Source organism: Ranitomeya variabilis, chromosome 1 (assembly GCF_051348905.1).
Source record: "Ranitomeya variabilis isolate aRanVar5 chromosome 1, aRanVar5.hap1, whole genome shotgun sequence".
Classification (NCBI taxonomy): Eukaryota; Metazoa; Chordata; class Amphibia; order Anura; family Dendrobatidae; genus Ranitomeya; species Ranitomeya variabilis.
Genome location: NC_135232.1, coordinates 162,447,738 through 162,472,908, shown reverse-complemented (window position 1 = coordinate 162,472,908; position 25,171 = coordinate 162,447,738). Strand labels below are relative to the sequence as shown.

The 25,171-nt window shown below is 41.0% G+C and overlaps 1 protein-coding gene across 4 annotated transcripts in view; it reads left to right on the top strand.

Moving 5' to 3' along the window:
- Positions 1-25,171, top strand: part of TMEM232 (transmembrane protein 232) — a 435,959-nt gene that overhangs the window by 66,926 nt on the left and 343,862 nt on the right. For 3 of the 4 annotated variants that reach the window (XM_077290225.1, XM_077290199.1, XM_077290216.1), the window contains 2 exons: positions 2,308-2,444; positions 4,652-4,763. In XM_077290225.1, the coding sequence (XP_077146340.1) occupies positions 2,323-2,444; positions 4,652-4,763 (234 nt within the window). In that variant the 5' untranslated portion in view covers positions 2,308-2,322. The remainder of the gene's footprint in view (positions 1-2,307; positions 2,445-4,651; positions 4,764-25,171) is intronic. The other variant, XM_077290207.1, reaches the window with a different exon arrangement.

Below are 25,171 nucleotides of genomic sequence, written 5' to 3'. Positions count from 1 at the left end.
GGTTGTGCTCACAGCCCAACACTGTCCAGGACACTTGGCATTTGCCACAGAACACCAGGATTGGCAAATTTGCCACTGGTGCCCTGTGCTCTTCACAGATGAAAGCAGGTTCACACTGAGCACATGTGACAAACGTGACAGAGTCTGGAGACACCGTGGAGAGTGATCTGCTGCCTGCAACATCCTTCAGCATGACCGGTTTGGCAGTGGGTCAGTAATGGTGTGGGGTGGCATTTCTTTTGAGGGCCCTCCATGTGCTTGCCAGAGGTATCCTGACTGCCATTAGGTACCGAGATGAGATCCTCAGACACCTTGTGAGACCATATGCTGGTGCGGTTGGCCCTAGGTTCCTGCTAATGCAGGACAATGCCAGACCTCATGTGGCTGGAGTGTGTCAGCAGTTCCTACAAGATGAAGGCATTGAAGCTATGGACTGGCCCGTCCGTTCCCCAGACCTGAATCCGATTGAACACATCTGGGACACCATGTCCAGCATCCACCAACAGCATCAAGTTGCACCACAGACTGTCCAGGAGTTGGCGGATGCTTTAGTCCAGGGCTGGGAGGAGATCCCTCGGGACCATCCGCCGCCTCATCAGGAGCATGCCCAGGCATTGTACAGTAGTGAGGTCATACAGGCAGGTGGAGGCCACACACAATACTGAGCATCTTTTCCTTGTCATGAGGCATTTCCACTGAAGTTGGATGAACCTGTAATTTGATTTTCCACTTTGATTTTGAGTATCATTCCAAATCCAGACCTCCATGGGATATTAATTTTGATTTACATTGATAATTGTTTTGTTTTATTGTTCTGAACACATTCCACTATGCAATGAATAAAAATCTGCAACTGGAATATTTAATTCAGAGATACGGTATCTAGGATGTGGTATTTTAGTGTTCCCTTTATTTTTTTGAGCAGTGTGTGTATATATATATATATATATATATATATATATATATATATATATATATATATATATATATATATATATATATATATATATATATATATATATATATATACCTATATTTCTTAAAGTAATGATGGCCACTCGTTTTTATTTACTTAGCTGCTTTTTTCTTGCCATAATACAAATTCTAACAGTCTATTCAGTAGGACTATCAGCTGTGTATCCACCAGTATCCATCAACACAACTGATGATCCCAACCCCATTTATAAGGCAAGAAATCCCACTTGTTAAACCTGACAGGGCACACCTGTGAAGTGAAAACCATTCCCGGTGACTACCTCTTGAAGCTCAGCAAGAGAATGCCAAGAATGTGCAAAGCAGTTATCAAAGCAAAAGGTGGCTACTTTGAAGAACCTTGAATATAAGACAAATTTTCAATTGTTTCACACTTTTTTGTTAAGTATATAATTCCACATGTGTTAATTCATAGTTTTGATGCCTTCAGTGTGAATGTACAATTTTCATAGTCATGAAAATACAGAAAAATCTTTAAATGAGAAGGTGTGTCCAAACTCTTGGTCTGTACTATATATGTATATATATATATATATATATATATATATATATATATATATATATATATATATATATATATATATAATTATTATTATTATTATTATTTTTTTTTTTTTGCCTAAAATGCAAAGGAAATGTGTGATCTTTTAGATCTTGTAGGCCTTTTAGAGATCATTTCATCTCCAACTTGCTTAGCTGTTCAGAATAACTGTAATTTTGACTAGGGGTGCCCAATCTTTTACATGTCACCTTTTCTCTGGAATTATATGTCGAATTGTCAAATGGAATACAAATGAGGGCAATGGGAATAAAATAAGAGCACAAACGAACTGCTTTTGACCTGGTTACAGATCCTTTTAAGGCTCCATCCATCAATATAGCTGCAGAATTTATATGGATGAAAAAATGTAGCTAGCAATATTACTAATTGTTCATGGGACAAAATTATAACTTTGCTGGGACAATAAGTCAGATTGGAGATTTTGATGTTGAGAGCACTATAACATTATAGTTGAGGTATAATAACATTTATTTAGGTCACTTTCACAATACATCTTGTTGGTCTGTATTTTCATAGCCAAGTTCAGGAAAAGAACAAAAAGATACAAAAAATAAAATGGTAAGGCAAGGATGGATATTTCCTTTCAATCTTAAACTTCTTTCTTACTGTAATTAAGGTAAAACATTTTAAATATTAATCAGTTCTTTCTTCCATCTGAATAATTTTCATCCTGTATAACTGCATGTGTATCCTATTTATAATCATTTGTTTCATAAAAAACTCTAACTTATGTTCACGTTATTTTCTCTTAGTAGTATAGTAGAAGAATGCCAATCGTCAAAATACCTGTCATTCAGAAGTTTGGGATTATCTCAACAAAATATCACAATGAACTCCAGAAAAAGTTATTGGAGAAAACAGAAGAACATGTGAAAAACAAATGTAAAAGGTACAATTTTGGTTCTACTTTAGTATGATATGAAATCCATTTTCTGTAACATCTTTAGTCTGATCCATGAATGTGTTTTTGCCATAATTCTGTCTTGAGACATCTTGAAATGTTGCAAACTTTTTCCACAAATCAAAGATGCACACAAGTTTGATGACTTTTGGCATTTTTATGCCAGTTATGTCTAGCTTCACCAAAGTGCATGGAGCTGGGGCGGGATGGGTCATGGCGCCGGGTGGTGGTGTAAATTTCAGGCGGAGGCCCACGCCAATTGTAAATTACGGTACTCCTAATTTATTAAGTGTTGTGCATTTGTGAATGAATTAAGAAATCTTTACTCCAGCTGTCCTGTTCATTAATACACTTGTGCAAAACACCAGTCTTACTGATTTGGACCCACAGTTTATATGAGTTGAAATATAATATCCAAAGCCAAAGAGCAAATAATATGCAAAGTATCAAAAGTATTTCAGGTTTAAAAAAATAGCAATATAAAAATATGTGACATGCAAGATATACAAATAATGGAATTGTCCAGTATTAGAAAATCAGGAATACTTTCTTTCATCTATGTTTCTGAACTGCTCTGTATTATTACCCTATGAGCAATGCCCCTTCTGAAATGAGCATAAAATAGCACAACCCCCCCCAAAAAAAAAACCAAAAAAAAAAAAAAAAAAAACAGAATACTAAATGAGAGAAAAAAACTGGACACTTTTGACCTGGAGACCGATCCTTATTAAGTATTGTTTGGAGTGTGGGAGGAGAGCATACATGGGGAGAACATACAAACTGCAGATGTTGACTTTGGTGGGATTTGAACCCAAGACTCCAGCGCTGCAAATTAACAGTGCTAACCACTGAGCCATCGTGCCGCCCATATACTCTTGGATGCATAATCATGACTGCAGGGATTATTTTGTCCTTATTTTTAAAGGGAATCTGTCAACATGTTTTTGCTATGTAACCTAAAACCATCATGCTGTAAGAGTTAAAACATAGCAATGCCTCACTTATAAAGCTCTGTGCTGTTGTTTACTTGCAGTGATTCTTTTAGCATTAGGAGGTTCTGATTGCTTGGACACAGCAGTGCCTCCTGGTCCAACTCCGCCCCCTTTTGTGAAGCAGCTCACTGTCTATAGACATTGTATGTAGGGAACCTGGTGTGGACGTGGTTAGCTTTTTCAGCTCTGCTGCATTTTCTAAATATAAAAACTCAGAGCGGCTGCACCCAGTAATCTAAGTGATACATCATTGGATTCATGGTTTCTATACCTACATCGTGCTGCTCTCAGATGAAGTAGCAAAAACCCTTTAATTGAGTAGTTGACCCCCTTAGAAAGTCTGAAAATGTATCCCTTTCTACACACATTTACTAATAGTGATATAGCAGACATATCAAAAAGGCAGATTTTGGTAATTATACTATAGCATTTAAAGAGATATTTACATTATTCTGTTACGATTGGGCAGACATCATGAAAATGTGATAAAGATAGAAGTGCAACCATATTGGTTGTTAGTTGGCTCTTATTTTCATTATAAAATGCCACTTTTGCTATTGATTGAAGCGTTTAGCATCAGTGTTCAAGAAACCTTCTAAGCTGACATCTAATATGGATAAACTTGCTGTTATCCATTTTAGTAGGGTAAAATTGTAAGTAAATAAAACATAATTTTATGGAAAGAGTCAGATGGCCGTATATATGAGAGAGGGATCGGAAGGCGTTGCTCAGATTGGCTGGTGGCTCTCCCAACCTGAGTGTATTTCTATACAGCTGTCGTGCTCAGGTTGGGAGTGCCGCCGGCCAGTCCGTGCACTGCGTTCCGATCCCTGTCTGATTTATACTGCCAGTGCGAATCACCATTGTAGGTTGAGGCTTGGGGCAGTATAAAATATTAATAGTTCAGGATGGCTTGTTCTATTACTGCAACTCTAAGGAAAAATAAGACATATCTATTAATAAAACACATAAAAGCTAAGTGTACATTCAGTTGCAATCAGCCTTTGTTCTGTTAAGAGCACATTATTATAGCGGTATATGTAATAGTCTGATATAAAAATAACACGGCTCTCTCCTTTGTCTTAGAACTTTCTCTGCATCTCATATTGTTCTTTAACTACTTTTGATGATTCAATAGAGGATTATGTTGCTTGTCAGTAAATGACATTTGAAATCATTGCATTCCTTGTGATCTTTATATAGAAAGCCCTTGGAAGTCACAGAGGAATTCATCAAACAGTTTAATGCTGCAGAAGAAGTTGTGGATCAAGAGCGCATGCTTGTCATGGCTAGGAAAATCCTTCATCGATGCAAGGTAAGGGGGGTATGAGACTTCTCTACATTAAATTTGAAAATAAATTACCAACTTTTTCGAACGAGCAGGCACACTTCTTAAAAAAAGTGCCTGCATCTAAGGCCTCATCCAGACGTAGCTGTTTTTTTTTTTTTTACTTTCAGTGCTTTATTAGTTTTTCTCATATACAAATGAAAACTGATGATGGTTTCCTAATTTCTAACAAATAGTGAAAAATGGACATTGCTAGCATACAACTAAGGCCGGGGTCACACTTGCGTGTGTAATGCGAGAAGCTCGCACGAGTCTCTCGCATCAATACCCGGCACTGCCGTCGGCACTCAGGACCTGAGTTTGCGGCTGCTTGTATTTCTATGCAGCCGCACGCTCCGGTCCCATGTGCCAGCGGCAGTGCCGGAACTTGATGCAAGAGACTCTCGCGAGTTTTTCTCATTGAACTCAAAAGTGTGACCCTGGCCTAAGATGTCATCTTTCTGTTGTTCCAGTTTCACTTAAGCCATGTTCACACGTTCAGTATTTGGTTAGTATTTTATGATGGGGTTAATTGACAACTTCCTTTCTCCTGGCTTCCTGTGTGCTTTTACTATGTTTCATCATGCATTGCAGTTGTCTGTAAACCAGCACCTATCACATCCACTCAAAACCCCTCCCAAGCCCCTCCCTGCCCTCCTTCCTTTAGCTTCAATTTGCAACATCTAAGGCCTCTTTCGCATATCCTGATATTTCCAGCACTGGAAAAAACAGTACTGGTGGTATCTGTGTCTGTGCATAACATCAGAGTTCCATGAGTGTGCCGTCCGTTTGCACCCTCAGTTTGACACTTGCTGGCATCTGATAAAAAGCAGTACAGTTAGCGCTGTTCCCAGCTGCCGGGTACTGTATACTACTCTCATCATTGTCGCCTGCTGTCCCTGTGATAAGCGAGACCAGACGACTCTGATGACAGTTGTAGGGAGTACCTGTCAATAATCATGGCTCATTCCTAGCCTAGTAATATCAACCCGCAGCTGTCTGTTTAGCTTTTGCTGGTAAGTAAAAATAGGTTGAATCCATGTCATATTTTTGGGGAGTCCCCCCTTTTTACTAACCAGTAAAGGCTAAGCAGACAGTTATTAATAGGCTGGGAACCTTTATCCCTATTGGCTCCTTCCCAGAATAATAACAGCAGTTTCCAGATGTCTGCTTTCCCTCATCTGGTTAGAAAAAATAAGGCGGTACCCATGCCAGTTTTTTTTTTAAATTATTTATTTAATACGTGCAGTACACAGACAGCGCGTGCTGAGTACAACTGTCATCAATCGACAATAATGAGAGTTGGATTCAGCACCCAGTGCCTGGGAATAGCGCTAACTGTAAAGCTTTTCCCAGACACTGGTACGTCTCACACTGATGACATACATACAAATCCAATAATGAATCGTGACAGCTGCACGAAAGATCCAGCTTAAACAACAAGCTATTTGAGCTAAGAAAGCTGTATAAAAGGAGAATTAGCAAGGACATTAAAGACAGCCATATAGCATCCATGATGTTATGTAGTTTAGCAGATTCACATATTGCCCTAATTAATGTAATGCAGGCAAGACCTGAGATATACCTGACACTGGAGTTTAAGAACATACCAGAATTGATACAGTAAAGCAAAATGCATATTCCTTAACAAAGGATACTCTCAAAAATGCTATAGAGAATGAATAAGAATCATAGAGAGTTTAAATATCCCAATAGTGTGAATTAACATCAAAATTATGTATCTAAATATTTTAAAACTTGCTATGTCAAAAAGTACAGAAATATCTTTATAAATCAAATAATACACATAGATATGATAGCACAAAAGGTGAATCAAATCCATACATGAAAATTATTTTATATAAAAAAATAAGCAGGCAGCAGTACAAACATGGGGCAAAGGAAGGCATACAATATAAACAAGTAGGAGAACCCTAGACACCGAGGTAATAATATATAAAATATTACATATTGCTCAATGCCAAAATTGTATACATGTACTAAGGTACTCCCACAAGGGATGGGAAAAGAGGAGACATTATAGAGTTTTGCAGCCGCCATTGTTTACAACCATATCCTAATAAATATATAGGTGAGGGGGGATTGCTAAACACAATATAAAGTAATTATAAATTGTCACATGTGCATATAAGTAAACAATATTGCCTCTTACCCATAATTATGCCAACCGATGCACCGAAGTCCCGACGCACGTTTTGCTGTTGCTTCCTCTGGGGGCAGTGTGTTGTGTGCAGGAGGTGCCATTTAACGCCTATACATGCAGTGATGTACAGAGTCCGTCATTGGACACCTCCCCCCGTTTGGTGCGGGCTCCAGCGATGAGCTGATCTAATCAGCTGACATGTGCCCCTAACAGCCGCAGGTAGAATTGCGATCCACTCATGGCTGTTAACATGTTAAATTCCGCTGTCAAACACTGACAGCGGCATTTAACATACACGCGTAGGAAGCGAGTCATTACCTCCTTCCATCGGCGCCCGTGTCACATGACCCCGGGTCGCTGATGCGTCGGCATAACAACCAGAGGTCTCCTGAGACCTCTATGGTTGTCACTGCTGGATTGCTACGAGCGCCGCCTGGTTGTCGGCGCTCATAGTAAGTGTGTAATTCTACTACATGCAGGTGATCTGATCATCGCCTGTATGTAGTAGAGCCAATTGCGTTATGGCAGCTCCCATGGAGACTATTGAAGCATGCCAAAAGAAAAAAAAATGGTTTTAAAAATATAAAAAAATAAAAGTTCAAATCACCCCCCTTTTGCCCCATTCAAAATAAAACAAAAAAAACCTCAAACATACACATATTTGGTATCATTGCATTCACAATAGCCTGATCTATCAATAAAAAAAGGATTAACTTGATCATTTTTTGGTCGCCGCAACATTGCATTAAAATGCAATAACGGGCAATCAGAAGATCATGTCTGCACCAAAATAGTATCATTAAAAATGTCAGCTCGGTGCTCAAAAAATAAGCCGTCACCCATCTCGAGATCACGAAAAATGGAGACGCTACGGGTAGCAGAAAATGGAAACTTTTTTTTAACAAAGTTTGGAATTTTTTTTCACCGCTTATATAAAAAAGAACATAGACATGTTTAGGGTCTATGAACTCGTAATGACCTGGAGAATCATATTTGCTGGCATTTAGTGAACCTAGCAAAAAAGCAAAACAAAAACCAATTGTGGAATTGCACTTTTTTTGCAATTTCACTGCACTGGAATTTTTTTCCCGTTTTCGAGTACAAGACATGGTAAAACCAATGTTGCGTTCAAAAGTACAACTCCTCTCGCAAAAAACAAGCCCTCACGTGGCCATTTTGACTAAAAAAATTAAAAAGTTATGGCCATGGTAGGAAGGGGAGCAAAAAAATGGAAACGCAAAAACTGAAATACCCCTTGTCCTTAAGGGGTTAAATATCCCTCGGCAACCTCTGATAACCTATGGTGGCAGTGGAAGGAAATACATTGCACTGTGTCCGACGAGTGCATGAGGGCAGAACTTCTGCTGCCAAAAACGTCACATCCGGTGTCACGGAAGCGGTGAGTATAAGAAGCAAGTGTTCCGTTGACGTCAGTGAAACGCACCACTCCATGGAGACACCATCTGAGACGCAGGCGGACAGGAAGTGTCGATCCCATGCACTTTCCTCTGCAGGGAGGGAGATACCCAAACAGGTGCCATGTAAGTTGACAGAATGCCCATATTGGATATGGGTAGCAAAGAGGGCAAATGCAATCATGATATAAAAGTCTCAAAAATAGAAAGAAAAACAAGCAAATAACTGAATAATATTATTTTTCAGGAATGATACCTTATGTAAAGCAGAAGAACTTATCCATGCATCACCCAATACAAAAAACACACATTATCAGATGCTGATATAGTATGTGAAGCCATGCATTATGTCCACAGATTGATTGGTGAATAGAAAGCCATCCGGAGGGATATTCAAAATGATGTGTTCGAGGCACAAAATACGTTGCTGAGATAACATCCGCTAATAAGACAGGTGAAAACACAAAAATACACAAATTAAAAAAGTAATAAAAAATACTCAAGAGGCACATAACCAAATGAACATCACTAAAATACATGGGGTCCACAGATGCCGAGTGCACACTATAGAAAGGATGAGAAACTCAATTTTTCATTGAGACCCAGGGGGTCATAGTACCCAATTTTATAAGCCAGTGGCACTCAAACTGCACCACCCTGCATCGCAGATCATCAATTCATCGTATTTTTAATAGATCAGAGATGCATGCATGGCGCAGCTTGAAATGGCTGGGAATTGTCTTAAGTGACATCTTGTCATCAACAGACTGAGCTGCCTTAATGTCCCTAATGTGCTCCTTAGTCCGTATATGCAATTCCCTTGATGTAAGGCCCACATAAATTAGACCACAGGGGCATGTGGTATAATATACCATGAAGTCGCTATTACATGAAATTTATTTGGAAGACTTGTTTTCCATCAGAAGAACAAAAACAGACAACCCATTCAGTGTTACAGCAAGCCTAACATGACCCACATGGGAAACAACCCTGATGTGGTTCTCCCAGTGTGGAAAGGAAGAGAAGGAGTTGCCTAATGACTCTTTACTAAAAGATCCCTTAAACTGCTGCTCCTCCTAGCTGTCATCAGCGGTCTCTCAGGGAGTGATCCACCTATATCTGCTTCTGTCCTCAGGATTGACCAATGTTTATTGAGAATATTGTGGATTGTGCCCCATCGATTATTATATGTAGAGATAAATCTAATTTGGTGAGGCTCACATTGAACCCTTCTGGAGCCAGATAGAAGCTGGCCACGGCTGGATGTCTTGGCCCTCTGATAACCCCGCTTTATGCATTGTTTACTGTATCCCCTTGCATAAAACCTATCCTGAAGGTCCAATGCCTGCCTCTCAAAACGTTCATTGGTGGAACACAAACGTCTGATCCGCAGGAATTTGCCTATCGGGATCACCTGCACGGTGGATGGAGTATGGGCAGATGAGGCATGTAAGAGGGCATTTGCTGTCGTCTCTTTCCTAAAAACGTCGGTTTGGACCCTATTGTCATCGATAACGAGAATCGGGATGTCCAAAAAATCAATCTGTTGTCTATGAAATTTATATGTACGCCTCATATTATAATTATTCTTATTAAGGTAAGATATGAAATCAGAAAGGTCATCCACAGAGCCCTGCCAGATGACCACTAAATCATCAATATAACGGTACCAGCTTTGTACCTGGGTGGCAGCGCACGCACCATCCCCAAAAACCTCCCTTTCCCAAAAACCAAGAAAGAGGTTAGTGTAGGATGGTGCACACTCCACGCTTATAGCGGATTGTGTTTTTGCTGAAAAAAAGATCTTTAAATGTAAAAAAATTGTGAGTCAAAATAAAATTAAGTAGTTTCAAGATCAAATTTTGATGTGAGGCATCCAGACTACTCATACCCAAATAAAACTCAACTGCCCTAAAGCCAAGTTGGTGAGCGATACATGTATACAGGGATTCGACGTTCACCGTGACCACTATCATGTCATGCTCCAGGGTAAGGCCATCCAGTCTCCAAAGGACGTCAGTAGTGTCCCTGACGTAGGAGGGGAGCGTCTCAAGGGATGTAAATAATGTTCAATGAACTTACAAATTGGGTCACATAACCCTCTCCCGCCACAAACAATAGAATGTCCAGGGGGGGCCAGTGGGTCCTTATGTCCTAATGTTAGTATTACTGGAAACTGGATAAGTAGGCCCTCAAAGACTTTTTGGTGATCACTCACCGAGAGAGTGCCAAATCGAGAATCTGAAAAAGATGTTTCTGAAAGGAGGAGACAAGGTTATATGTAAAAAGCAAACCAATAAATTAGGGACCCTATAGGACAGAGACAAGAACATGTTTCAGGTGTTAAAAACAGGGACATTTAAAGCTCAGATCCCATCTGAAAGCAGTGTTGGAGATGTTGTCAGGGAACCATCAGCAAATGCAAGTAGCAACCCCAGTGGCTAAAGAAGGAGTTAAAGAGAATATCACCCCATTCTCCACACAGTCCCCAGAATGCAGAATCACCCCATTCTCCACACAGCTTCCTCAGCATCATACCCTTGTCTGCATTGCCCCACAGCACGCAGCATCACCGCATTCTCTGTCCTGCCCTCCAGCATGCAGCATCACCCCATTCTCTGTACAGCCTACCCAGAATCATTCCATTGTCTGCTCAACCCCCCCTGCAAGCAGCATCACCCCATTTTCTGCACTGCCCCCCAGCATGCAGCATCAACCCATTCTCTGCGCAGCCCCCAACACGCATCACCCCATTCTCCACACTGCCCCCTAGCAGACAGCATCACCCCATTCTCTGTCCTGCCCCCCAGCATGCCGCATCACCCCATTCTCCATACAGCCTACCCAGAATCATTCCATTGTCTGCTCAACCACCCCTGCAAGCAGCATCACCCCATTTTCTGCACTGCCCCCCAGCATGCAGCATCAACCCATTCTCTGCACAGCCCCAACACGCAGCATCACCCCATTCTCCACACTGCCCCTATCAGACAGCATCACCCCATTCTATGCACAGCCTGTCCAGCATCATCTTCTTGTCCACACAGCCCCCCAGCACACAGTATCATTCCATTCTTCACACAGCTTTGCAGCATACAAGCCCACTGTGCACCAAAATCAGAAAACTTCAAATAAAGATTATAGAACAACAAAGCAGATTTTTTCACTGAAGGTATCAGTTTATTCTGTATTACAGTGTTATTATAGTCATTTCTTTATCTTACATTACAAAATCGTGCTGACCGTGGGGAGGTCAATCTACGCAAGCGCTGCCCACAGTGAAGATGGCGTCAGCCCAAACTTTAAAAAAGGAGGCAGATACAGACACCAGAGTCAGGTGGAGGAGCTGGGGATGGAGCCACTGGTTCTGAGATTTTTTTTCTCGTGACATTTTGTACTGTATAATAATTGTAATATTTGTTTGATATGACTTGCATTTATTTGTGAAAATATCGGAAATTTGGCAAAATTAAAAAAAAGTCACAATTTTTTATTCTTATGCGTTAAATCAAAAAGTTATGTCACACAAAATAGTTAATAAATAACATTTCTCACAAGACCTAGAGCGTTATTAAGTTAGAAGTGTTAAAAGTTGATCAGCAATTCCTCATTTTTCAAACAAAATTTACAAAACCAATTTTTAGGTACGACATCACATTTGAAGTGACTTTGGGGGGCCTATATGACAGAAAATAACCAAAAGCGGTGCCATTCTAAGAACTACACCCCTCAAAGTACTCAAAACCACATTCAAGAAGTCTATTAACCCTTCTGGTGCTTCACAGGAATCATAGGAACGAAAGCAGTGTGAAAGGAAAAAATGTGCCGTTTGACTTTTTGAACTAAAAAAATGTCTGGAATCGAGTGCAGACGCCATGTCCCATTTCGAGATCCCTGATGTGCCGAAATAGTAGAACCCCCCCACATGTAACCCCATTTTGGAAACTAGACCCCTTAAGGAATGTATCCATTTGTGCTGTGAGCACCATGAACCCCCAAATGCTTCACAGAAGTTTATAACGTAGAGCGGTGAAAATAAAAAATCACTATTTACCCACAAAAATGTAATTTTAGCCCCAATTTTTTATTTTTACGAGGGTAACAGGAGAATATGAACAACAAAAATTGTTGTGCAATTTCTCCTACGTACGTTGATACCCCATATGTTGGGGAATGCTACTATTTGGGCGCACCGCAGGACTCAGAAGGGAAGGAGCACCGTTTAACTTTTTGAACGCAAAAATTGCTGGAATCGAGAGCAGATGCCATGTCGCGTTTGGAGAGCTTCTGATGTACGTAAGCAAGTGACCCCATTTTGGAAACTAGACCCCTCAATGTATCTAGATGTGTGGTGAGCTCCTTGTACTCCCAGATGCTTCACAGAAGTTTATAACGAAGAGCTGTGAAAATAAAAAAAATCACATTTTACCCACAAAAATGTTATTTTAGCCTCAATTTTTTATTTTCACAAGGGTAACAGGAGAAATTGGACCCTAAAATTTGTTGTGCAATTCCTTTTGAGTATGCCGATACCCCATATTTGAAGAAAAACTACTGTTTGGGCGGACAGGAAGGAGTGATGTTTTGGAATGCAGACTTTGATTGAATGGTCTGCCGTCATTATGTTGCATTTGGAAAGCCCCTGATGTGCCTAAACAGGGAAAACTCCACAGAAGTTACCCCATTTTGGAAAACACACCCCTTAAGGATTTTATCCAGTGAGCATTTTGAACCCTCAGGTATGACACAGAATTTGATAGCATTAGGTTGTCATATTGGAAATGTTCATTTTTTTTCATGAAAATTTTGTTTTTGCCCCAAATTTGTAATTTTCACAATGGATAGTAGGAGAAAATAGACCCCATAATTTGTTGTGCAATTTATCCCAAATGTGACTATACCCCATATTTGGTCAAAAACTTCTGCTTTGGCATATGACAGGGCTAGGAAAGGAAAAAGCGCTATTTGCCTGGGATAGATTGGGCATGCCATGTGGCATTTGAAGAACACCTGACATGTGAAAACAGCTGAAATTCCCCACAACTGACCCCATTTTGGAATCTAGACCCTTCAAGTAATTGATATCGGGATGTAGTGAGTATTTTGAACCCATAGGTGCCTCACAGAATTTTATGACATTGAGACGTAGAAATATCACATTTTATTTTTTGCATTTGCTGCAAATTTGTCAGGTATTACAGGAGTTAATAGGTGAGACTGGACCCCACAATTTATTAATTTCTCCCGAAGGCGGTGCTGCCCCATATGTTGCCAGAAATTACTATTAGGCCACATGTCAGGGCTGAGAAGGAAGATGCACTACACTGTGTGCAGAATTATTAGGCAAGTTGTATTTTGATCACATGATACTTTTTATACATGTTGTCCTACTCCGAGCTGTTCAGGCTTGAGAGCCAACTACCAATTAAGTAAATCAGGTGATGTGCATCTCTGTAATGAGGAGGGGTGTTGTCTAATGACATCAAAACCCTATATAAGGTGTGCTTAATTATTAGGCAACTTCCTTTCCGTTGGCAAAATGGGTCAGAAGAGAGATTTGACGGGCTCTGAAAAGTCCAAAATTGTGAGATGTCTTGCAGAGGGATGCAGCGGTCTTGAAATTGCCAAACTTTTGAAGCGTAATCACCGAACAATGAAGCGTTTCATGGCAAATAGCCAACAGGGTCGCAAGAAGTGATGGGCAAAAAAAGCGCCAAATAACTGCCCATGAATTGAAGAAAATCAAGTGTGAAGCTGCCAAGATGCCATTTGCCACCAGTAACAAAAAGTACAAGGTGTGCAATACTCAGGGACATGGCCAAGGTAAGCAAGGCTGAAATACGACCACCTTTGAACAAGAAACATAAGATAAAACGTCAAGACTGGGCCAAGAAATATCTTAAGACTGACTTTTCAAAGGTTTTATGGACTGATGAAATAAGAGTGACTCGATGGGCCAGATGGATAGGCCAGAGGCTGGATCAGTAAAGGGCAGAGAGCTCCACTCCGACTCAGATGCCAGCAAGGTGGAGGTGGGGTACTGGTATGAGCTGGTATCATCAAAGATGAACTTGTGGGACCTTTTCAGGTTGAGGATGGAGTGAAGCTCAACTCCCAGACCTACTGCCAGTTTCTGGAAGACAACTTCTTCAAGCAGTGGTACAGGAAGAAGTCGGTATCGTTCAAGAAAAACATGATTTTCATGCAGGACAATGCTCCATTACATGCCTCCAACTACTCCACAGCGTGGCTGGCCAGTAAAGGTCTCAAAGAAGAAAAAATAATGACATGGCCCCCTTGCTCACCTGATCTGAACCCCATAAGGAACCCGTGGTCCCTTATAAAATGTGAGATCTACAGGGAGGGAAAACAGTCCACCTCTCGGAACAGTGTCTGGGAGGCTGTGGTGGCTGCTGCACGCAATGTTGATCGTAAACAGATCAAGCAACTGACAGAATCTATGGATGGAAGGCTGTTGAGTGTCATCATAAAGAAATGTGGCTATATTGGTCACTAATTTTTTGGGGTTTTGTTTTTGCATGTCAGAAATGTTTATTTCAAAATTTTGTGCAGTTATATTGGTTTACCTGGTGAAAATAAACAAGTGAGATGGGAATATATTTGTTTTTTATTACGTTTCCTAATAATTCTGTACAGTAATAGTTACCTGCACAAACAGATATCCTCCTAAGATAGCCAAATCTCAAAAAAAAAAACCACTCCAACTTCCAAAAAATATTAAGCTTTGATATTTATGAGTCTTTTGGGTTAATTGAGAACATAGTTGTTGATCAATAATAAAAATAATCCTCTAAAATACAACTTGCCTAATAATTCTGCACACAGTGTACTTGGCTTTTGGAGCACAGATTTTACTAGAATAGTTTACGGGCGACATTGCGGAGCCCCTAAGGTGCCAGAACAGCAGGAAAAAAATAAATGACCCAATTGTATAAACTGCCCCTCTCAATTAGTAGTAGTGACTATATTGTAACATCCATGCCAGGCTTTTTTCTGGAGAATTGCAAATCTGCCAGTCTAGTAACTACACATTTTGTCCCTATACAGTGTAGAACCTCCATATATTGTAGCGTCCCCATACATTGTGCCCAGCTTGTGCTTCTGGCGATACACACCCATAAATTAAGTGCCTTCTTTCCATTACAATAATGCCAAAATGTGGCTGCTTACTGTTGTTTAGGCAGGAGGGGGGCATTTGGATCTGGGAGCACAGAATTCACTCGATTTTATTTGAGTGGATGGAAGCCATATCTCTTTTCCAGAGTCTTTGTTCTACCAGTAATGTGGGAACCCCCTTTAGTTCCAGTGAGAGATGACGGGCCTGAGTGGGGGCTGGTTTTGTGCTGAATGAATTAGGGTTTTTGTTGATAAAGTCTTGGGGTACATAATATTTTTTGATAGCTTCAAGTATGAGGCTGAATTACATTCTTGTGTTCTATGCTGAGCTCTTACCTCAGGGTTTCCATGTAAATCCCACAAAAGTGCAATTCAGATGAAACTCTCAATGGAACCACCCACCACGAGGCAGATGTAGACACTTGGCTTCTACTCTGATGGTATCCATGTTTTTAGGCTTGCACATATCTGTGGTCGCTCACACCTGTGCGCTAAAAAGACTCCTAAAATGATGAGACATAGCTGGAACACAGACCAGTCTAAAGTAACTCCATCTGCCTCATAAGTGAGTGGTTCGATCCAGAGTTTTGTCTGAATTGCGGTTTGGGGGAATTGATATGGAAACCCTGACGTAAGCGCTCAACAGAGAGCGCAAGATAAATGTGAGCCGAACCTTTGTCCAATTTTTAGGCGGTAGAATGAACAAATAGATTACAGCTGCTATCACACAGTAAAAATACATTTTTTATAAAAAGTAGTAGTTTTTTTATTCTGAGAGCTGTGACTTTTTATTTTTGGCACACAGAACTGTATGAAGGCTTATTTTTTTGCAGGATGAGTTGCAGATTTTTTTGCTGGCATTTTGGGGTACAGAATATTTTTTGATTGCTTTTTATTCAGATTTTTCAGACACAGAATGAACAAAACCAGCAATTCAGTTATCGCTTTTATTTTTTATTTTTTGTGCCATTCACCATGCAGTAAAAGTTATAAGATGGATTTATTTGTCAGGTCAGTACGATTACAGCGATTCCAGATTCATATATATATATTTTAATGTTTTGCCCTTTTTACAGACTAAAAACAATGTTTTACAAAATGAATTTGTTTTTGCATCATCATACTCTGAGAGCTGAAACTTTTTTATTTGAGCCATATTAGGGCTTGTTTTTTGCAGAACAGTTTGGCATTTTGCAAAACATATCGACCTACATTTACCTTTAACATAAAGTACAATGCGTCATGAAAAAAACAGTCTCATAATAACTTGGATACGTTGAAACGTTCCAGGGTTATTATCACAAGTGACAATGGTCAGATTTAAAAAATTTAGACAGGTCAGGATGTTCAGAATTGCCTCTGATCACATGCTAAGGAAGAAGACGTGCCGAGACACCAGGAGTAAAACTTGTAGCTGAAGATTGTGCACCTTTTACACATGATGTATATTGGTTGTATTACCAATTTAACCACATTTAAATATTTTCTTTATTTGGCCATCCCCTTTAATATAGTGCTAGATCTGTATATTTGAAAACTCATCCAGAGCAAAAATGTATTTATTGCTTTGACAAACTGCATCATGGTGAAATATATTTAGTAATCCAGGGAGGCCAATTATTTCCATTTAGAAGTGGTACTCGCCTTTGTGTTCCACCTAAGGTTGTACAACCATAATGCAATGTGATCATTTCTTGGCCATTTAGGAAACACAGATTACATAAGTGCTACAGTTGTGGGTTTAAAATCCACATCATGAAGAAAATAAGTATGGTTGGTGATTTATTTTAAAAATAAATTTTAATACAGTGGAAAGCAGTGGGAGTACAATAGAAGCATGTGCGGAATAGATGCAGCGATAAGGCGTTAATAACAGAAATGGACATAAAGGGGAAGATTTAGAACCAGGTTACTGACGTGAAGCACAGTGCAGAATAATTGTGTGTGCACTAATGGATGTTTAGCACCTCCTAAGAATAAGACCTTATGCAACATTTGCCACAAATGGCTTATTGCCCACGTTCATTGTTATAGTAATAATATTCCAGCTGGAAAGATGAAGGCATGTTTGTTCAGATGTTATTTTAGTGTGCTCAGCATTAGTAGACTCATGATATTTAGTCTGAATCCTGATTGTGTCCTCTGTCTGCTATGAAATCTGACTTCTTAATGTGTCAAGCCACATTAACTCCTCAATGTATCACAAGATATGAACACAATCTAGCTTTGCTAATTGTACTATTTGATGCTGTATGCATGCCCTTTTGGAAAGAGTTGACGTTAGCCAAAGCTAATGGGGTGAAATTTTTCTTAAAGGGAACCTGTCACCAGAAAAAACTCTACTAACCTGCAGATATGGGGTTAAACTGCAGGTTTATAGCATTATTAACCTGCCCGGTGCCTACACATTGCTGAACGCTGCAGGAAAAAAATTATTTCCCCCTGGCAGTGTTCCAGTTTCAGGCAACGCTGGAACGGGTTCTGTCACTGCTCTGAGTATACAGAAATCGACAGCTGTAACCATGCCTCCGGATCTGACTGACAGCTGGCTCTAATGCAGAGCCAGTGTCAGCCAGGGCCTTGTGCGCAGTTACTTATGCCACTCTGCAGAATGGTGACTGAACTCGTGCCGGTGCAGGCCGTGACTGAAACTGGAGCACTGTCAGGGGGAATAAAGTTCATTTTCTCCCCATAGCGTTTGTCTACGTACGGGGCCAGGCAGGTTACTAATGCTATTAACCTGCAGAATAATTCCATATCTCTGTTTTTTTTGGGGGGTGACAGGTTTCCTTTAAATTGATCTGTTTTACAGCTAAATTTGTTATTGTAGATTAAATTTGTTGATTGATAAGTCCCTTCAGAGACTTGGATATTCATCGCCTTCATGTCTGCTCTGTCCTAATGAGACTGAGATAAAATCATATCTAGGCCAACTTGGAGAAATGTCTGTTTGAGCGACAAGAATAGCCATTCCTCCTCTACATTATCTCTTATGGTGGTCTTCATATTGACCCATAGAAAGTGTTCTCCACAGCCAGTTGGTCTCAAGGCTCTCTAAAGATTCCTTGGTTTTGCTAATTATTATCAAGTCTTATTTCTTTACTGCTCCTGTCCTGCATCATCTTGATCTTAGCAGTCCATTCTTCGTTGAGGTGGATGTCTTCACTATTGGTATAGCAGCAGTTCTCTCTCCCAATTCCTCTATAGTAAGAAATCATCCTTGTGGATTCTACTGGAAATTTTCTCCAGCAGAGCAGAATTATTCCATTGTTGACCATGACCTCTTAGCCATTAAAGTGGGTCTTGAGGAAATACGACATCTTCTTGAAGGAGCTAAGTTCCCAATGATGATACTGACCACAAAAACCTGGAGTATCTTCAGTCTGCTCATAGGCTGAATCCCTGCAAATCTCAATGATTACTCTTTTTCTCACACTTTGATAACATCCTCACCTATCGCCCAGCTGAGAAAAACTGCAGGGCTGACGCCCTATCTAGGTTCTTTGATCCGTCTGATGCTGCAGATGATCATCCTTCACATGTGATTGAACTGGAACGTAATGTTGCTGCCATCTCTTCTACCTCCAGTTCATCACCTAAGGGTCCCTTTCCACTTGCGAGATAAAAAACGGTCCGTAATCTGGACCGAAAAAACGGATGGAACGTATGCGATTTTCATGCGAGTGTCATGCGAGTACAATGCGATTTTTAATCGCATCATCCGTTTTTTATAATCGCATCATCCGTATGACATCCGTATTACTGTCCGATTTGTACGCACCGGTGTCCTTTGAAAAGCCGGCAATTCAGCGCAGTGTACAGTAAAATCACACTGACAGGTTAGAATAGACTAGATATATACACATAGAATAGGTATATATACATATATATATGTCAGTGAGACACCTATATATGTATATTTATATTTAATGCAGCGCAAGATAGCATAAAAGCCGCTAATTCAATTGCCGGCTTTTAATTTCTCCTTCCCAAACCCGACAGGATATGAGACATGGTTTACATACAGTAAACCATCTCATATCCCCCTTTTTTTTGCATATTCCACATTACTAATGTTAGTAGTGTGTATGTGCAAAATTTCAGTGCTGTAGCTGCTGAAATAAAGGGTTAAATGGCGGAAAAAATTGGCGTGGGCTCCCGCGCAATTTTCTCCGCCAGAGCGGTAAAGCCAGTGACTGAGGGCAGATATTAATAGCCAGGAGAGGGTCCATGGTTATTGGCCCCCCCGTGGCTAAAAACATCTGCCCCCAGCCACCCCAGAAAAGGCACATCTGGAAGATGCGCCTATTCTGGCACTTGGCCACTCTCTTCCCACTCCCTGTAGCGGTGGGATATGGGGTAATGAAGGGTTAATGCCACCTTGCTATTGGAAGGTGACATTAAGCCAGATTAATAATGGAGAGGCGTTAATTATGACACCTATCCATTATTAATCCAATTGTAGGAAAGGGTTAAAAAACACACACACACATGATTACAAAGTAGTTTAATGAAATAAAGACAGCGGTTGTTGTAATAATTTATTGCTCTCTCAATCCATCAGGAACACCCTCGCTTGGCAACATAATAAACGCACAAGATACATACCCTCAGATGTCAGATCACGTCCCACGAGGTAATCCATCTGAAGGGGTTAACTAATATTACAGGCAGGAGCCCTGCTAAATGCAGCTGTGCTCCGTGCTTGTAATTCCCCTGCGAATGAATGAAATGTAGGTCATTGACCTACATTTCCCTCAGTCGCGGTGATGCGCCCCCTGGTGGATGTCCTCATATGACCTGGAGCGTGGGAAAAAGTTCCCAGGCTGCAGTTTATGAGAACATCCACCAGAGGGCGCCTCACCGCGACTCAATGTAAGTACAGATCCAGCTTTCCTTTCAGCACCCGGGGATTACAGGCACCAGTGAGTGGTTTATCGCAGCTCGTGCCTGTAATATTAGTTAACCCCTTCAGATGGATTACCTCGTGGGACATGATCGGACATCAGAAGGTATGTATCTTGTGCGGTTATTATTTTGCCAAGCGAGGGTTTCCTGATGGATTTGAGAGAACAATAAATTATTACAACAACCGCTGTGTTTATTGCATTAAAATACTTTTAGATCATGTGTGTGTGTGTTTTTTAACCCTTTCCTACAATTGGATTAATAATGGATAGGTGTCATAATTGACGCCTCTCCATTATTAATCTGGCTTAATGTCACCTTCCAATAGCAAGGTGGCATTAACCCTTCATTACCCCATATCCCACCGCTACAGGGAGTGGGAAGAGAGTGGCCAAGTGCCAGAATAGGCGCATCTTCCAGATGTGCCTTTTCTGGGGTGGCTGGGGGCAGATGTTTTTAGCCACGGGGGGGCCAATAACCATGGACCCTCTCCTGGCTATTAATATCTGCCCTCAGTCACTGGCTTTACCGCTCTGGCGGAGAAAATTGCGCGGGAGCCCACGCCAATTTTTTCCGCCATTTAACCCTTTATTTCAGCAGCTACAGCGCTGAAATTTTGCACATACACACTACTAACATTAGTAATGTGGAATATGCAAAAAAAAGGGGATATGAGATGGTTTACTGTATGTAATCATGTCTCATATCCTGTCGGGTTTGTGCAGGAGAAATGAGAAGCCGGCAATTGAATTAGCGGCTTTAATGCTATCTAGTGCTGCATTAAATATAAATATACATATATAGGTGTCTCACTGACATATATATATGTATATATACACATTCTATGTGTATATATCTACTCTATTCTAACCTGTCAGTGTGATTTTACTGTACACCGCGCTGAATTACCGGCTTTTCAAAGGACACCGGTGCGTAAAAATCGGACAGAACTCGCATGGTGCGAGTGCTGTGCGATTTTTTTCTCGCACCCATTGACTTGCATTGGCGAGTCTCGTCCGAGAATCGCAGCAATACGCAGCATGCTGCGATTTTTTTCTCAGCCGATCCAGATTTTTCTCAGTCCGATTTCGGCTGAGAAAAAAATCGCAAATCAAAAGACACCTATTAACTAACATTGGTCCGAGTGCAATCCGATTTTTTATCGGATTGCACGCGTCCGTTTTCCTCGCAAGTGGAAAGGGACCCTAAGGCACATTCTCTGGTGTCAAAGATACTCTTCCGGAAGGTCTTTTCCCGAGCTCATTCAACTTTGCTCTCCAGTCATCTGGGAGTTGAACGTACTGCTGAACCTCTCTCCCACTTCTGTTGGTGGCCCAAGTGGAGACGACATGAAGGAGTTCATAGCATCCTGCCCTCAATGTGCGCAGTTCAAACCCTCTCGTCAAGCACCTCTTGATCCTCTCCAGCCACTTCCAATTCTACAAGAGCCTTGTGCTGTGATGTCTATGGACTTTGTTATTGATCTTCCTGAAGCGCAAGGGTTTTCTACCATCAAACCAGGTCTTCCATGTGCTTCACAGTTGGCTGAAGAATTTTTCAAAGAAATTTTCTAGTTCCATGGCCATCCAGTTTGTATAGTCTCTGACGATGTTGTGCAGTTTGTTTCCATGTTCTGGAGGTCGCTCTGCAATAGCTTAAACATTTCCCTGGATTTCTCTGCAGTCTACCACCCCCAAAGTAATGGGCAGACTGAAAGAATTAATCAGTCCATGGAGCAGTATTTACGAATATCCTTCAATCCTCGCCAAAATAACTGGCCAGGCCTGCTTTCTTGGGCTGATTTTGCACATAACAATTCTGTGTCAGAGACTTTTGGGAGATCTCCATTTGCTTAGGTGTTTCCTGCTGTGAACAGCATCTATCAGGACATTCATGTCATCTGGATTGAGATGCAAGCTAATTTGACTGCAGCTGCTGCAAGAGCTAAGAAGAGTGCTGACAGACACAGACGACCTGTTCGCAAAAATGCATTTAGAGGCAAAGGTATGGATTTCCACAAAAACATCATTTTGAAGACTCTTGCGAAAAGCTGGCACCCAAGTTTATTGGTCCACTCCAAATTGAGAAAGTAAACCCGGTTATCTTCCATCTTGAACTACCTCCCATTCTGAGAATCCATAATGTCTTTAATTTCTCCCTTCTACATCCTCTGGTCCTCAGTAGGTTCTCTCCTTTAGTCAAGACTATCTCTGCTCCTGTTTCTGATTCTGACACGGGGTATGAGGTCAACCAGATTTTGGACTGTAAGAAGATTTGCAGTAATCTCCTCTACTTGATTGACTGGAAGGGATATGGTCGGGTGGTAAAATCGGACTTAAATGCTCCAAAATTGCTTAGAAAATTGAATGCCAAGCATTTGCTTTATTCTATTACGGATTCATCTGGGAGTGGCCATAAGAGGTGGCCTATGCTTCCATCACCCTGGTCCACTAAATTCTGTTGTGCTCCACATCAGGCTTGGCAGATCGCCTGGCGTGATCCCATGTGATTATCTGCCTGGGCCTAGATAAGGTTCACCAAAATACAGACATGTTTTGGTATTAAGACTTCATTGTTCCTAAGGCTTTTAGTTTGTCTGTGCACAGCTGTCTGCTTGTGACTTCCAGTGCATCAGCTATCTGTCTTCTTGCAGCTTTCAGTACCAGTACCTCAGCTGCCTATCTGACTGCAGCTTCCAGTACCTCAGTTACCTGTGTATGGCTTCCAGTACCTCAGTTACCTGTCTGTCTGCAGCTTCCAGTTCTTCTGCTATCTGTCTGGCTTAAAGGATTCACCTCACCAGATAAGCCTAACATTATATAATAAGGATGCTATTGTATGTTAGTATAGTATAGCTAGTATAGTTGGTCCGGCATCTTAAATATATTTTCTAAACATCTATCTTTACACCCTAACTACTTTTGTAATTTGCTTAATTACACAATACCCTACATTTTACCCTATCTAGCTAATCCTTAAGGCTACGTTCACACGATCCGTTTTTTGCTGCGGATCCGTAGCGGAATTGCAGCTACGGATCCGCAGCCGTTTTCCATGCAGGGTACAGTACAATGTTACCCTATGGAAAACAAAACCCGCTGTGCCGACGATCCTTTTTTTCGCTGGAAAATCCGCGCGGATTTGCCAACGGAAAAAAGAAGTACCATGTCAATTCTTTCAGCGGATTCCGCTGCGGGTTTCCAACAGCACCAATAGGAAACTGCAGTTGGAAACCCGCAGTGGAATCCGCAGAAGAAAAAGGACACAAATCCGCCGAGAGAAGCACCGCCGTTTTCCACTGCGGATTTCCCCGAAAAAGGACCGGAAAAATCCGCAGTGAAAAACGGATCGTGTGAACGTAGCCTAAGTGTGTTTTTTTACTGTACTCCCTGTGACATTTTGTTTGAAAGGAGTTTCGAGCGTGACATAACAGGAGGCTGGGCCTGCATTCACTTCCCACAATGTCCATTGCTCATCCTGGAACAGGACATCAACATGGAGCAGTGCGGTAGTTACTTACTAGCTTCTTTCATTGCTGCTCCCTCTGAAGATGTGATGTATGCTATGAGAGATGTGAGTGCAGTGCCAGCACTCTGCTTCTATCTTCACCACCACCATAGCTTCTGTGAAAAAAGACATCGTCAGGGGGTGGAGGTAGAAGCAGTGAGTGACACTAGCATTGCCCCACAGTTTCTATTACCATCCTCAAACAAGTTGTCAACATGAGGCAGTGATAAAAGCAGTGATTGACACCAGTGGGGCCCCTGATAACGATTCATTTGAGGGCGATGCTAGAAGCCACTCACTGCTTCTATCTTTGCCTCCTGACCACATCTTTCAAATAGAAGCTGTGGTAGTGGCAGAGATACAAGCAGAGTGCGAGGTGCTGCACTTAGTTCTCCCACAGCATCCATCACCAGGGATCAAGGACATCTTCAGAGAGTGTGGCTATGTAAGAAACTAGTAAGTAGCTACAGATCTACCGCCTTGATGATGTCCTGTTACAGAAGGGTTGATATACGCTGCGATGAGTGAGTGTAGCCCCAGCCTCCTTTGACATAAGACTCCTCTCAAACAGAACGTCACAGGAAGTACAGTAAAAAACATATTTAGAGACAAGCTAGATAGGGAAAAGTGTAAGTTATTGAGTAATACAGCAAGTCACAAAAGTGGTAAGGGTAGAAGGATAGATATTTAGAAAATACATTATAGGTGCTGCACCACTTCTTTAAGGACTGTATATTGTCATACGTTAGTATATATTAAGTATATTACGGTATATTATTATGTTAAGAAACTACAGATTTTGGGTTTACAATAAGATATGAAGGCACAAATACAATTTCAGTCAGGAATAATGAATTCACAAATATCAAAGGAAACCTCTGGAAGGTAAGCCTTACGCTATAGACTCTTGACCAAGATCCTCTTCCAGTTTATCTCCAACAAATGCTAGCGTTTCTTGTGTCAACATATGGATGGTGCTGTATGTGAAGATGGTGGTCTGACTGTTTATTTTAATTGCAAAGCCACTTCTATGTTTACACATTGGCTGCGTTGTAGCTGTTTTGTTCTAATCCAAAGTCAAACTAAGGGATCACTAGTCAGGCTAAATAGTAGCACTAGGCACTCTAAAGGTACCTTCACACTAAACGATATCGCTAGCGATCTGTGACGTTGCAGCGTCCTAGCTAGCGATATCGTTGAGTTTGACAGGCAGCAGCGATCAGGATCCTGCTGTGATATCGCTGGTCGTTTAGGAAAGTTCAGAA